General features: G+C 57.9%; 1 protein-coding gene across 4 annotated transcripts in view; it reads left to right on the top strand.

Annotated features, from left to right (window-relative positions):
• MTCL2 (microtubule crosslinking factor 2) overlaps positions 1-13,181 on the top strand; it is a 63,879-nt gene extending 50,698 nt beyond the window's left edge. For 2 of the 4 annotated variants that reach the window (XM_056121244.1, XM_056121247.1), the window contains 7 exons: positions 575-679; positions 1,488-1,655; positions 3,276-3,527; positions 6,731-6,802; positions 7,478-7,548; positions 9,016-10,333; positions 12,991-13,181. In XM_056121244.1, coding sequence (XP_055977219.1) covers positions 575-679; positions 1,488-1,655; positions 3,276-3,527; positions 6,731-6,802; positions 7,478-7,548; positions 9,016-10,333; positions 12,991-13,146 — 2,142 coding nt within the window. In that variant the 3' untranslated portion in view covers positions 13,147-13,181. The remainder of the gene's footprint in view (positions 1-574; positions 680-1,487; positions 1,656-3,275; positions 3,528-6,730; positions 6,803-7,477; positions 7,549-9,015; positions 10,334-12,990) is intronic. The other 2 variants (XM_056121246.1, XM_056121245.1) reach the window with 2 other exon arrangements.
• The last annotated feature ends 575 nt before the right edge of the window (positions 13,182-13,756 follow it).

Consider the following 13,756-nt stretch of genomic DNA (forward strand, 5'->3'; position numbering starts at 1 on the left):
GCCACGATATTTTCCAGGACTTTCCTGGCGGAGAGGCACTGGTGTTCCCACCTGGGGTGCCCCGAGGGCAGTGAGTGTGGGACAGCTGGGGCCGGTCCTCAGGGGCAATGCCCAGTGAATGACCGACCCACTCTCACTGCTGGCCCTGGACTTCCGCCCCCAATCTGTCAGCAGCTGCCCGGGGCCCTTCTCTCCGCCCTCGCCATTAATTGCGCTTACCTGCAATTACAGGGAAGCCTGTGGCCCTTTAATTCCAGCCCTGGTACCTGCACACACAACCCCCCCACCCCACCCCGCCGCCGCTCCCCCCACCCCCACCCCCGTGGTTCTTTCTGAGTTGCTCTTGGGGATGTGTCACCGTCCCTGGGGCATGAGAGATGGGGAGGAGGCTGGAAGGGCTCCAGGTGAGGACCACCTCCTGTGCCTTCGGTCCCTATCCTCTTCTTCCTCCTGCAGTCCGAACAGTCCTCTGTGCGTCTGTCTGGGTCACAGCTCAGGACCGTCATCCCCTGGAGGCACAGAGCCCCCGGCTTGACACCCTCGCATCCCTGCTGAGTGCGTGTGTCTCTTCCAGGTGAGCAGCATGAAGGAGCTGTACCTGCTCATGGAGGAAGAGGAGCTGAATGCCCAGCACCCTGATAACAAGACCTGCACAGGGGACAGCTGGACCCAGAACACGGTGCGTGCTTGGCCCGTCCCCTGCCCTCCAGACCATGTATTCCTGTTGGTGACACCCTGCGGATTCTACCTCCCTGCTGCTCCCTGTGTGGGGCTCCCATGTCATTCTGGACAGGGGTCCAAGGCCAGGTTATGAAAGGGGGTTGCTTCCCAGGCAAAAGCCATGAATCATTTGGTGTGTAGGGAACAGTACCCCAGAGCAAGGGGCACAGGCTATGGGTTTCGGAGGGCGAATAGGAGTTTGCCTCATAGAGTATAGGAATGGACCTTTGGGGACTAACAGAACTGAGCGCAGAGATGTGGCAAGATACTTTGAAACTGACTGTGGCTGGGGGTGGGCATGGCCAGGATACAGGGCTAGACTGGCTTGAGGTCTGGAGTCAGAAATGGGTCATGGGACTGGAGTAATAGTCCAGCGGGGAGGGACAATGGCCCTGCACGTGGCTGACCTGGGTTCAATCCCAGAATCCTATAGGGTCCCCTGAGCACCCCAGGGGTAATTTCTGAGTGCAGAGCCAAGAGTAACCCCTGAGCATCGCCGGATGTGACCCAAAAGGCAAAACCAAAAAAGGGGGGGGGAGTGGGTCAGGTCCTCCAGAGCCATCCAGTGAGCTGTGTCCTGGCCTCGGAGGGAGGACTGGCCGTATCGGGACAGGAAGGAGCCAGGTTGAGCTCAGGGTGTGCTGAGTCACTGGTGCGGTGGCTGCAGGGTTTGCTGTGGGGGGGCCCTGGAGGTCGTGCTCCCAGCCCAGTCCCCGTGCGCCACCCTGCCGGAAGCTCCTGACTGACCCTCACGTCGGCCCCTGCAGCCCAACGAGTACATCAAGACGCTGGCCGACATGAAGGTGACGCTGAAGGAGCTGTGCCGGTTGCTTCGGGACGAGCGCCAGGGCCTGACCGAGCTGCAGCAGCAGTTTGCCAAGGCCAAGGCCACCTGGGAGACGGAGCGGGCAGAGCTCAGGAGCCACACGGCCCAGGTGCGTCCCTGACCCGCCCTTTCCCCTCTCAGCCAAGCCCTTGGCTGACGGATCCTAGAGTACAAAGCCCGAGCCATGTTCCTAGCAGCATCCGGAACCCTGTCAGTGTCCCTTTACAGCCCAGAGAAGGCAAGACACTTCTCTAGAGTCACACAGCAAGGGAAGCAGAGACTAGGATGCAGTGATTCTTTTATTTTTGGAGGGGGGATATTGTTTGGGACCCATCTTCGGCAGGGCTTAGAGCTCACTCCTGGCTCTTTGCTTAGGGTTCAGGGGTGCCAGGAACGAACCTGGGTTGGCCAGTGCTAGGCAACTGCCCTTCCCGCTGTGCCATCTTTCCAGACCCTTCTTTTTGGTGGGGCACACCCTGCAGTCCCCCACTCTGTTCTGGGGACCGTACCCGGTGCCGGGGCCACACCCAGGCCGGAACCTGTAACCTGTGCTCCGGCATCTGCATTGAGTCCTGGGGCTGCGCAGTCCCCCGTCCCCCCCCTCCCCCGCCACCTGATTCCCGAGTTCAGTCCTCCTGTGACTTGCAGGTGTGTGTCCCTGGGCAGGCCTCTGGGGACAAGGCCGGCTTCTGGCAGGTTCAGCCGGGAGGTGAGAGGCGTCCCTTACTAATGTTCTGCTAAGCGCTGGCGAGCGTCCTGGGCAGCAGCACTGGCCACTGAGTCACTCTGAAATATCACAATAATAGTCTGAGGCGTGGGGAGACGGCGCGAGGGCTGAGAGCGCACTGCGCATGCTGGATGCCCGGGTTCCCTCCCGCACTGCTCAGCCCCTCCAACCGCTGCAAGAGCGACCCCTTAGCACCAAGTTGGGACTAGCCCCAGAGAGTCACCAGGTGTGGCCCAACAAACAAATGAGAAGTAGTTGGGGGGGAGGGGCGTAGCACAGCAGGGCATAGCACAGTGTTTGCCTGTACTCGGCCAACTGGGTTTGATCCCGGGTACCCCATATGGTCAGCACCACCAGGAGTGATCCCAGAGCACTGAGCCAGGATAAGTTCTCTGCACTGCCAGGTGTGGCCCCACAATACAAAAGTAGTTGTGTTTTCATGAAGGTGCTGAGGTGAAAAGCCTGCAGAGCCCTTGGCAGAGAACTTGTAAAAAGAATATAACCTCATTTAAGTTTTTAGTCCATTTTGGATTAAAAATCCAGAACGATTTTTGTATGCTGTGTGAGATAAGGGTCTCTTTCCCTTTGTTGTATGTATTAGCCCAGTTTTCCCAGCTAATTAAGGAGACTCTTTGTTTCCTAACGGGTGTTTTGGTGCCTCTGTCAAACATTAGTTGACTCCAGTTAGCGGGTTTGTTTCTGATGGCTCTATTCTGTTACTGACCTGTGTGTCTGGTTTTCAGCCAATGCCACTCTGTTTTTACTACTATGGCTTTAAAAAATTGTTTAAAAGAAATAAAAGAATATGGCCTGCCTGGATTTTGGGGGCTGAGTTCTGAGCAGGGAGTGAGCCAAGCTTCCTGAGTGATGGGTGTGTCCCCCAGCCCCTGGGCCATGTGCGAGGGGGAGGGGGAAGGAAGGTGGGCAGAGAGAGGAGAGCTGCGGTGGGGAGGGCAGGAGAGGCCCCCAGAAGAGCTGTCCAGCTGGTTCTCCCCTCTGCAGGCGGAACTGAAGGCCGGGAAGGGGCCTGGGGAGCGGGCAGGGCCCGACTGGAAGGCCGCCCTGCAGCGGGAGCGGGAGGAGCAGCAGCACCTCCTGGCCGAGTCCTACAGTGCCGTCATGGAGCTCACGCGGCAGCTGCAGATCAGCGAGCACAACTGGAGCCAGGAGAAGCTGCAGCTGGTGGAGCGGCTGCAGGGTGAGAAGCAGCAGGTGGAGCAGCAGGTGAAGGAGCTGCAGAACCGCCTGAGCCAGGTGAGGCCCCCGGCAACCCTCCCTGCGAGAGCTGGAAGGGCCCAGCTGGATCCAGGTGCCACAAGTCCAGTGACAGGAGGGCCTTCAGGTTCAGCTGGATCCAGGTGCCACAAGTGCAGTGGCAGGAGGGCCTTCGGGTCTAGCTGGATCCAGATGCTCAGAGAGGCACAGTCCAGACCAGGCCTTTCTTTCCGCCCATCACTCATTTGTCTTCAGGTGTTGCGAGTTGGTTTGGTGCTTCTGTCCGAACAGCGTGGCAGCTGCCACGGAAAGAGTTTTCCTTTCCCACCACCTCTGGCCCGATGGCTTGTCTACCCAGGAAATCCTAAGGAAAAACCAAGGGTGGGTCCCCTTTAAAGCTTGAAGTTTTGGGGCCAGAGCAATAGTACAGCAGGGAAGGCATTTGCCTTACACATGATTGACCCGGGTTCAATCCCCAGCATCCCATGTGGTCCCCCCATGCACTGCCAGGAGTAATTCCTGAGCACAGATCCAGGAGTAACTTCTGAGCGTCACCAGGTGTGTAGAAAAAAAAAAATCCCAAAGCCCCCTTCCTAAAAATTATTTTGAATTAAATCCAGACTTAGAGATCTCTGACTAAAAATGGATGTGAGTAGACAAGAACCATGGGCCATGTCAGCCCCTTAGCCAGACCCCCAGACCCCATACCTCGCTGCTGCTCCTGTTCATTTACGTACTGGGGGAAGGAAGGGGCCTCCCCAGCTGTTCTCCTGGCCCGGGGCCACTGCCAGTGACACTTGGCTCTGTAGAATCGGGCCTGATGGTCAAGTGTTCAGGTCAACCAGGCCGTTTTCTAGGGCCACCAGGGCTACATCTGACGGTGACTGGGGCCAGGGGTCATGTGGGTCCTGGGGATCAAACTCAAGGCCTTGAGTATGCCACATATGCGCTCCACCCTTCTGAGCTAACTCTCAATTTCTTTTTATTTTAATTACAGAAATAAAGACTTCATTGTTAAGTAAGACCCAGATATTGCAAAGCACACTCCAGCCCACTCGCTCCTTTCTTGCTGCCGAAATGTATATTGACAGAGTCTTATTTGTTAACGTTAGCAGAATCACAATGTACATATTGTTTATACTTAGCTTTGTACTTTGCATCTCCCGAAAGTTGTTCATCATGGGATATAAATGGTCCTTTGTTTTCCGAATATGGAGACAATAGTTATTTCATATTTAAGAAATCTTTTTTTTATAATCTGCACTTTCATCCTGAGCATGAATACCTTAAATTTTTTTGAAAAACTATGTCTGGGCCAGAGTGATAATAACAGTGAACAGAGACATTTCCCTTGCATGCAGCAAACCTGGTTCGATGCTTGGCATCCCATATGGTCCCCTGAGTTTGCCAGGAGTAGTCCCTGAGTGCAGAGCCAGGAGTCGCTCCTGAGCATCACTGGGTGTCCCCCTCGTACAAGGAAGAGAAGAGCTGTGTCGCTGTGTATTCCCTCTGGTTCCGGAGACCTTGTTTATAGCCAGCAAAAATGGCTATGGAAAAAAAATTAAAATTAAAAAAAAAAGAGGATGCTTGAGAGATAATAAAGCGGCAAGGGCACTTGGTTTGCAGCCTACCTAGGTTTGATCCCCAGCATTCCATATGGTCCCCCAAGTGCTGCCGGAATGAGCACAGAGCCAGGAGTTAACCCTGAGCATTGCTGGGTATTCCCCCCCCCCCCCCCGAAGAAAACAAAACAAAACACCAAAACAAGTGGTTTTGGACCACGTTCTTCTGGCCATTTCTGCCGTTTAGTTAGTCTAGGCCTCCATGTGAATCCTGGATGTCAGAAAAAGCCATGTTGAAAAAAAACTTAAGCCAAACAAGGAGATTCCCCTAACTAACATCTTTCCTCTCTTCTTTCTCCTTCCTTATTTATTTTGTTTGTTTGTGTTTGGGCCACACCCGGCGGCGCTCAGGGCTCACTCCTGGCAGGTCCAGGGGACCGTATGGGTCAGGTCGGCTGCGTGCCAGGCCAGCACTGTGCCCCCTGTGCTCTCTCTCTGGCCCCCTGACCAGTCTTCTTTTAGCTGCACTCATTCACGCAACTGTGGCCTCAGCCGGCTCAGCCCTCAGCACCACCCGGCACTGACAGTTCAAGCCGGGCCCATTTCTGCCAGCCGGCGGGGTGAATGCCACAGCCTGAGGACCCCCCCTAAGCTCACCTGGTTTAGGGCTTTTGTGCCAGATTAGGCGAACTTAACCTTCTCTTCTCTTCTGCCCACTATGGGCACTGCAGGATGATTCCTGGGGGCCGAATCCTACCCTGATCAGGGCTTGACTTTACTGCCAAGGTGCTTTTTTTGGGGGGGGGGGGGGGAGTTATGGGCATTGGGCCACACTCATCAATGCTCAGGGATTACTCCTGGCAGGAGTTGGGGGACCATAAGGGGTGCCGGGGATTGAACTTGGGTCAGCCACATACACAGCAAGTGCCCTGCCTGTTGTCCTGTCGCTTCGACCTCTTTGGCAGCGTTCCCTCCTCGCTTTCTAGAGTCGGGTACGGGGCTGTTACCAGCTGCCCTTCCCTGTGGGAGAAGGACATCTCCGAACAGCCCCCACCCACTCTCAGGCTCACCGTGAGGCCACTGGACTCCATCACACGCCCCCTAGAGGTGACGAGGGGGTAACAAGGGCTCTTGAAAACTGTCCTGGGGTGGGAGCTTCCGGCCGGCTGGATCTATTTGCGCCTCTGATGAGACTTTACTGCCCCTTCCCTCCTCTGGTGCTTTTGGGAATTGTAGCAGGAAGTAAGACAGGGGCCCCAGCGACATAGTACAAGTAGGTAACCTGCTTGCCTTACTGACCTGGGTTTGATCCCTGTTATAGGCTTTGCATGCAGGAGGCCCAGATACATTCCCTGGCACCACGTGGTCCCCTGAGCACTGTAGGAAGAAACCCTTCCCCAACTGGGGTTGCCCAGGGGCTCCCCTTCCTCCCCCAAAACAGAAATGATGGTGGTCACTGTCAGCGGTAGTAGCCACAGGAGAGTCCGAAGCACTTGCTTTTATTGTCTTGTTCCAAAGTCTCTTTCTTGGTGCCTTTGAGTTGCTGCCCGCAGGAGGGGGCTTCTGAGTCCATGGTGGGAGGCATCGGAATGCCTGAGTGGAACTCGGGCAGAGGCCCAGCTCCCAGGGAGCCCTGCTTGCCCGCTGGCTCACCACTGACCTCCTCTCTGCCCTTCCTAGCTGCAGAAGGCCGCTGACCCCTGGGCCCTGAAGCATGCCGATCTGGAGAAGCAAGACAACAGCTGGAAAGAGGTGAGGGCTGCGGCCTCCCGGGCTCTCACTTTCGGGAAGACCCTCCCTTGTGGTGACTCGTACCCCCAGCTTCTCAACCCAGGGCATCTTCCTGCTGCAGCCTGTCCCCCTGGGCCTGGGCAGAGCTGTATATCTCTGGTCTTGCTGGTCCTTCTTCCCTCTCATGCCTGGGTGAGAGGCGGTGTGGTCTTGGGTAGGTCACACTCCCTCTCGTGGCCACGTGGTGGGTGGAGACTCCCACTCCCTGCCTGCTTGTGGAGGTCACGCAGGTCTTGCTGTGGGTTTGCTCCCGCACCTCGGTGCATTGTCCACGGAGCCACACACCAAGGAATCAAACGCTGCCATATGCACAGACCCTCTGTCTCCCTCTGTCATCCTCATGACAGCCTGAGGCCCCAGAGGGCTGACGATTCAGGTTCTGGAAATGGGTTCTGGGGAGCTAGCTGCTCCAGGCCTGGGGTGAAACAGAGCAGGAACCCTCTGGTCACTTCTGTCACCCCCTCAGGACAGTGGCCAGGGGTGAGAGTCACTGCACACGGCAGCCTGTTTCTGGGAGCTCTGATGGGCCCAGTGTGAGACACCCGTGGGGGTGGGAGTGGGCCGGACCTGCCCCGACACTGACCTCCTGTAGCCCACTGGTGGCCAGACTGACCCTTTTGTCTCTCTTTGGCACAGGCGCACAATGAGAAGGTCCACGACAAGGAGGCTGCTGCCGAAGCTGAGCTGGGGGGAAGCGGCTTAAAGAGGTGCCAGCCTGCCCTGCGGCCCCGCCCCTGCAACCTCACCCCTTCTCAGCCCTGGGTCACCCACCCCTGCCCTCTCTGCCCGATCTTGCAGCCCCAACCTCAACCCTGCCATGTTTTCCCGCCACTCCCCTTCCTTGATTAACGCCCCCGCCCCACACGGTGCCCGCTCATTTATCCCACTCTCTCCCATGTTGCCACGCCCTCCCCGTGCTGCCTTGCCCCTATCTTCTTGTGTTGCCACGCCCCCTCCCGTCTTGCCACGCCCCCTCCATCTAGCCACGCCCCCTTCCGCCTTGCCACGCTCTCACCCCCCTCTCCAGCCCCCAGCCTGCATGTAGAAAGAACCGGAATGTAGGTTTTATGGGACCTCAGTGACTCAGGGGCTAGAAAGCTTGGGGTGCTGAGAATCCCAGCCTACTGGTTTATTTAATTCCGAGCATGGAAAATGGACACCCCCCCCCCCACCCACCCACCTATCCTACCTGAGGAAGAATCTATTCATGTCCTCTTGGGCTTCCTTCCTGTCTCTGGATTCTAAAGAGTGAAGCTGGACCCAGGAATATTAGTAGCATCCTAATAACCCAGGGAGAGGACCCCCCCACACACACCAGCAGGACAGCACTGCTGTTAGAGAGCTCGTGACAGAGTGAGGGCCACAGAGTCAAGGGGCCACCAGAAGTGAGGCAGGCCCGAGGCAGACCTGAACCAGGAGCAGAATGGGGGACCCTGGGGCAGAAGAGGGGCTGCACAGCGAGTGCTCAGCTTGACTTCCAGCTCAGCCCTGGGCTGTTTCTGCAGCTGTCATTTGTTTGTAGGGTCTTTTGTTTGTTTTGTGGGTTTCAGACCCAGGCCCCATATGTGCACGGCAGGTGCTTTATCTCTGAGAACTACATCCCAGACTCCCAGGGATAGTGTGAGGCTTGGGACGGTCTGACACGAGAGACACTGAGATGTGCCGGCACTTTGAGTCTTTGGCTAGACACGTACCAGGTCTGTGCTGGGTATTTAATGGCTCCTTAGTGTGGGTTCCCTGGAAGAAAACCGTGAGTGGAGGCTTGGGTGTGTATGGTTGGCTTGGGAGAGGACTCCAGGAAACACGTGGAAGCAAGACGGAGGGAGGAGGCTGCTTGTGATGGTTAGTGGCCATTGGAGCTGGTGTCAAGGAGGGTATCTGGGAGCAGGAGGGGACCTGGCAGCTCAGATTTGGCACCAGGGATCAGGGGACAGGGAACTAGCCTCCAGGTCTCACCTTCCATGGAAGCGTTCTAAGAGCTTAAACTCTAGATATTTCACTTCCTCTGTGTGAACACCAGTGGAGTCAGAGAAGTATGCTCAGGGGCCAGTGGTGGGTAGGTGGGACGGGCAGCCTGGGCCTGGGTGCTGTCCACGGGGCACGGGCTGGACACCCACCTGCCCTGGCTACATTCACGTCTTCCAACACCGCCCTTCTTCCCCTGCTCTTCCCAGGACCAAATCGGTGTCTTCCATGTCTGAGTTTGAAAGTTTGCTGGACTGTTCCCCCTATCTGGCTGGCGAGCCCTCACGGGGCAAGAAGCCGCCCAGCGGCCCTGCCTTCCCCTTTGTGGGCAGCCAGCCCGTGGACCCAGAGAAGGAGGCCGCCGAGCAGTGCGGGCGCCCATCCCAGGACTGCCACCAAGCGGGCTGCCAGGAGCCACCGGGCAGGCAGATGCAGCGCAGCTACACGGCGCCCGACAAGACGGGCATCCGCGTCTACTACAGCCCCCCGGTGGCCCGGCGCCTGGGCGTGCCCGTGGTCCACAACCGGGAGGGCAAGATCCTCATTGAGCCGGGCTTCCTCTTCACCACAGCCAAGCCCAAAGAGTCCGCCGAGGCTGACGGGCTGGCCGAGAGCTCCTACAGCCGGTGGCTCTGCAACTTTTCCCGGCAGCGCCTGGACGGGGGCTCCGGCAGCAGCCCGGCGGCCTCGGGCCCCGGCTTCCCCGCGGCCCTGCATGACTTCGAGATCTCGGGCAACATGAGCGACGACATGAAGGAGATCACCAACTGCGTGCGCCAGGCCATGCGCTCGGGCTCGCTGGAGAGGAAAGTCAAGAGCACGTCCAGCCAGACGGTGGGGCTGGCCAGCGTGGGCACGCAGACCATCCGCACGGTCAGCGTGGGCCTGCAAACTGACCCGCCCCGCAGTGGGCTGCACAGCAAGGGCTGGTCGCCACGCGGCAAGCAGCTCTCGTCCTCCCTGGACAAGGTCCACGCGCGCATCGAGCGGCCCTGCTGCTCCCCCAAGTATGGCTCGCCCAAGCTCCAGAGACGCTCAGTGTCCAAGTTGGACAGCGCCAAGGACCGCAGCCTGTGGAACCTGCACCAGGGCAAGCAGAACGGCTCGGCCTGGGCACGCTCCACCACCACCCGGGACAGCCCCGTGCTGCGGAACATCAACGATGGCCTCTCCAGCCTCTTCAGCGTGGTTGAGCACTCGGGGAGCACGGAGTCGGTCTGGAAACTGGGCATGTCCGAGGCGCGGGCCAAGCCCGAGCCCCCGAAGTACGGCCTCGTGCAAGAGTTCTTCCGCAACGTGTGCGGACGCGCCCCGAGCCCCACCTCGGCCGCCGGGGAGGAGGGTGCCAAGAAGCCAGAGCCCCTATCTCCTGCCAGCTACCACCAGCCCGAGAGCGTGGCCAGGATCCTGAACAAGAAGGCGGCCAAGTGCGGCAGCAGTGAGGAGGCCCGACTGGCCGGGCTGCAACAGGTGGGAAAGGATGGCGTCCCCCGGGATGCAGATGGCTCCACTGTTCTTCCCAGTGAGGTAGGTGGCGGGGGGCTGCGGGCAGGGGTTACCGTTTTCCTCGGGAGACGTGGCTGACTTCTGTGGTCCAAGCTCCTTTCATTTCTTTGAGGAGTGTGTGTGGGGGGGATGGGGGGCGGGGGAGCGTGGGGCAGGGGCTGGGCCACAGCAGATTGTGCTTAGGGATGACATATGGGGGGACCATATGGGGTGATGGGATCACACTGGGGTCGGCAGGGTTCAAGGCAAAGCTTTAACCCTTGTATTATATCTCACTGGCCCAGGCCCAGGTGCTTTGGTTTTCACACTCAGGAGTTACGGTGCATGTTTACCTGGGATGGGGGCTGGTATCTCCAGACCTGGGGGTACTGATTCAAGGGCAAGTGGTATGTTTTTGGTTTGGTTTGGTTTGATTTGGTTTATCCTCTTTTAATTCTGGGATCACATCCAATGATGCTCAGAGCTTACTCCTGGCTCAGCGCTCAGGGATTGCTCCTGGTGGTGCTCAAGGGGACCATCGGGGGTGCCAAGAATGGAACCAGGGTTGGCCGTGCGCAAGGCAAGTGCCTTAACCCCTAGACTATCTCTCTGGCCCTAAGGGCGTGTGATCTGAAAGCCAGGGCACCCCGAGCCTGGTTTCCCAGACGGTAGGAGTCCTCAGCTCACAGGCTTGTGACATCCTGTCTCCTGCCCGTGGCTCTCCTGCCGCCCCATGGTGTGCCACAGCTGCTGTGCCCAGATCCCCTTACACTCCTCTCTCTAGAGCCACTTCACCTTGGCAGCTGGAGAGCAGCTGCAGTTCAGCTGCAGTTGGGAGAGAGGGGAGTTCATTTTCTTTTTTAATTAGGACCACATCCAGCAGTGCTGATGGCTCGGGAGCTCAGATCTGGGCCACCCCCAATATGTCAAACTCTGGGCCTCACACGTGCTAGATAGGTACTCTGCCCCTTGGACTCTCCGTGGCCCCCCAGGAGGGGAGTTAAGCCATTAACATTGGCAGGTGCCTTGAATCAGGGCCTTCCCCTCACTCCCCACCGCCTTCCCCAGCAGCCCCCTGCTGTGCCAAGACTCCTTCCCTCAGAGAACTGTCTCGCTGCACCCCAGAGAGTTAAGTGCCCCCACCGCCGCTGTCTCAGCTGTAGTAGGGAATTTCTGCACATCAGTAAAATAACGCACTTGAGTTACCTTGTAGGGCTGGAGCGGCAGCTCGGCTGGGCCAGAGCACCTGCTCTGTGTGCAGTATGTGCGGATTTGCAGATCCCTGGCACCACGTGGTTCTCTCTCTTGAGTAACTCTCCAAGCAACCTTTGAGCACTGAACTGGGAGTAGCCCCTGAGTACCACTGCCTATGACCCAAAAACCAAACCTTCCCCCACCCCCCAAAAAAGGTTGACATTGTAGAAGTATAAGGCAGTGTCCCTGAGGACGCAGAGTGTCTTATGGAACCCAGGGCAAGGACCCAAGGGCCCAGCAGCTTCTCTCGGTCTCCTCCCTAAGCCTCGTCATCTGCTCTGATGTGCTCTTTCTCTCTCTCTCTCTCTCTCTCTCTCTCTCTCTCTCTCTCTCGCATCTGGTCTATGTAATTGGTTCCCACTTTGCTTGTATAATATCTTTCATTCAGGCATCTAAAAGGCATTGCCTCTGGCCCTGCCGCAGCCCCCAGTGTCTGGAGGAAGGGAACTCTAGTAGGCCCAGCTCCAGCCCACTGTGTCCCTATGGTCCAGTCAGCCCTGCTCCCGGGTGGCAATAAATGATCTTGGGGGGCTCTCAGGGAGTGCTGGAGGGGGAGGCTCAGAGCCGTGGGGCAGGCTAGGACAAACCCAACAGTAAGTATCGCAGTCTGGTGATTTGGGGTGTTTCCCTAGTATAAATAATGCTTCAGAGGACATCTTGGTATGTTTTCTGCATATTAGTTGATTTTAATAGGTATGGGTACAGAAATGGATATAAGAACATAAAATTTTAGGGATCAGAGTGATAATATAGTAGGTAGGGTGTTTGCCTTGCATGTGGTTTGATCCCTGACTCTCATATGTTCCCCTGAGCCCTGCCAGGAGTATATCCCTGAATGCAGAGCCAGAATGCATATCCCTGAGCACTGCTGGGGGTCACCCCGTGTCCCCCTCCCAAAAAAAGAGTATAAAATTATAGGGCCCGAGAGATAGTATGAGGTGAATGTGCTTGCCGTGTTCATGGGTCGGTCTTGGTTCAAATTCCAACACTCCACATGATCCCCTGAGCCCTGCCAGAAGTGATGGCTGAGCTCAAAGCAAGAGTAAACCCCGAGCACTGCCAGGTGCGGCCCAAAAACCCAAAGGAAAACGAAAAGAAAGAACAATTGGTCCAGAGAGGATCTCTAGGGCTGGAGAGATAATACAGTGGGTAGGATGTTTGCCTTGCACACGGCTGACCAGGTTCAATTCCCAGCACCCCATTTGGTTCCCTAGCACTGCCAGGAGTGATCCCTGAGCACAGAGCCAGGAGTAAGCCCTGGGCACCGCCAGGTGTGGCCCAGAAGCCAAAATCAAAAATAACAACAATTAAAAAAGCTTCCAGAGACTGTTCTCTGGGTACAGCATTCCCCAACGTGGCTACCTGGCTTGCTGCCCGGGCCCAGGCGTCTGCCCACTGTGCTCCTGACACCCTCCCTCCTCTCGCCCCCCTCCTCCCTCCTCCAGGACGCTGTCTGTGACTGCAGTGCCCAGTCTCTGGCCTCCTGCTTCGCGCGGCCCTCCCGTTCCGCCATCGTCCGCCACTCCCCTTCCAAGTGCCGGCTCCACGCTTCAGAGTCAGGCTGGTGTGGGGAGGAGAGGGCTGCCCCCCCTAGCGACTGATGGGGGCCGGGAGGCACCCTGCCCTCAACCAGCCCTGGCCCAGAGAGCTGAAGGGAACCAGCAGAGAGGAGAGGAGGCCAGGGGCCCGGCCCTCTGCGTCGCTGCGCTCCAGAGGGACAGCAGCTGACCCCCTGCCAGGCTGCAGCCCCCACCCCCACCCCCCTCCAGGGAACGCGGGGACTCCTGCTGACCTCGGGGAGGTGAGCTCTGACTTCTGGGGGAACCAGCCGGCCGGCGGGAGAAAAGCAGAACTGCACATCGGAGCACCACGGAGAGAGCGCGGAGAACCCAGCCGCTGGGGCTGCTCCCGGGGTGCTCGGGGAGCACCTGACCTGGGCCCCCCACACCCCCGCACCCACATTTCGGAAGAGTCGAAGAAAGGATACACCCAGAGAAATTCCTGCCAACCATATGCCCCTTCATGGGGGAAAGACACCCATGGAAACAGGTTTGCTTCCGGACTCTGCTTGGGGGACCTGGTAGGCACCCCTCACCCCGGCCCCCCCAACACCGCCTCTCCCAGCCTCGCTGCTCCGGGTGGCTGTGCTTTGGGAGGCATGACAGGGCTGTAGCTGGGGCCTAGTGTCCACTTGGAGCCCTGGATCTCCCT

The sequence above is a fragment of the Sorex fumeus genome, unplaced genomic scaffold (genome assembly GCF_029834395.1).
Source record: "Sorex fumeus unplaced genomic scaffold, SorFum_2.1 ptg000044l, whole genome shotgun sequence".
Classification (NCBI taxonomy): Eukaryota; Metazoa; Chordata; class Mammalia; order Eulipotyphla; family Soricidae; genus Sorex; species Sorex fumeus.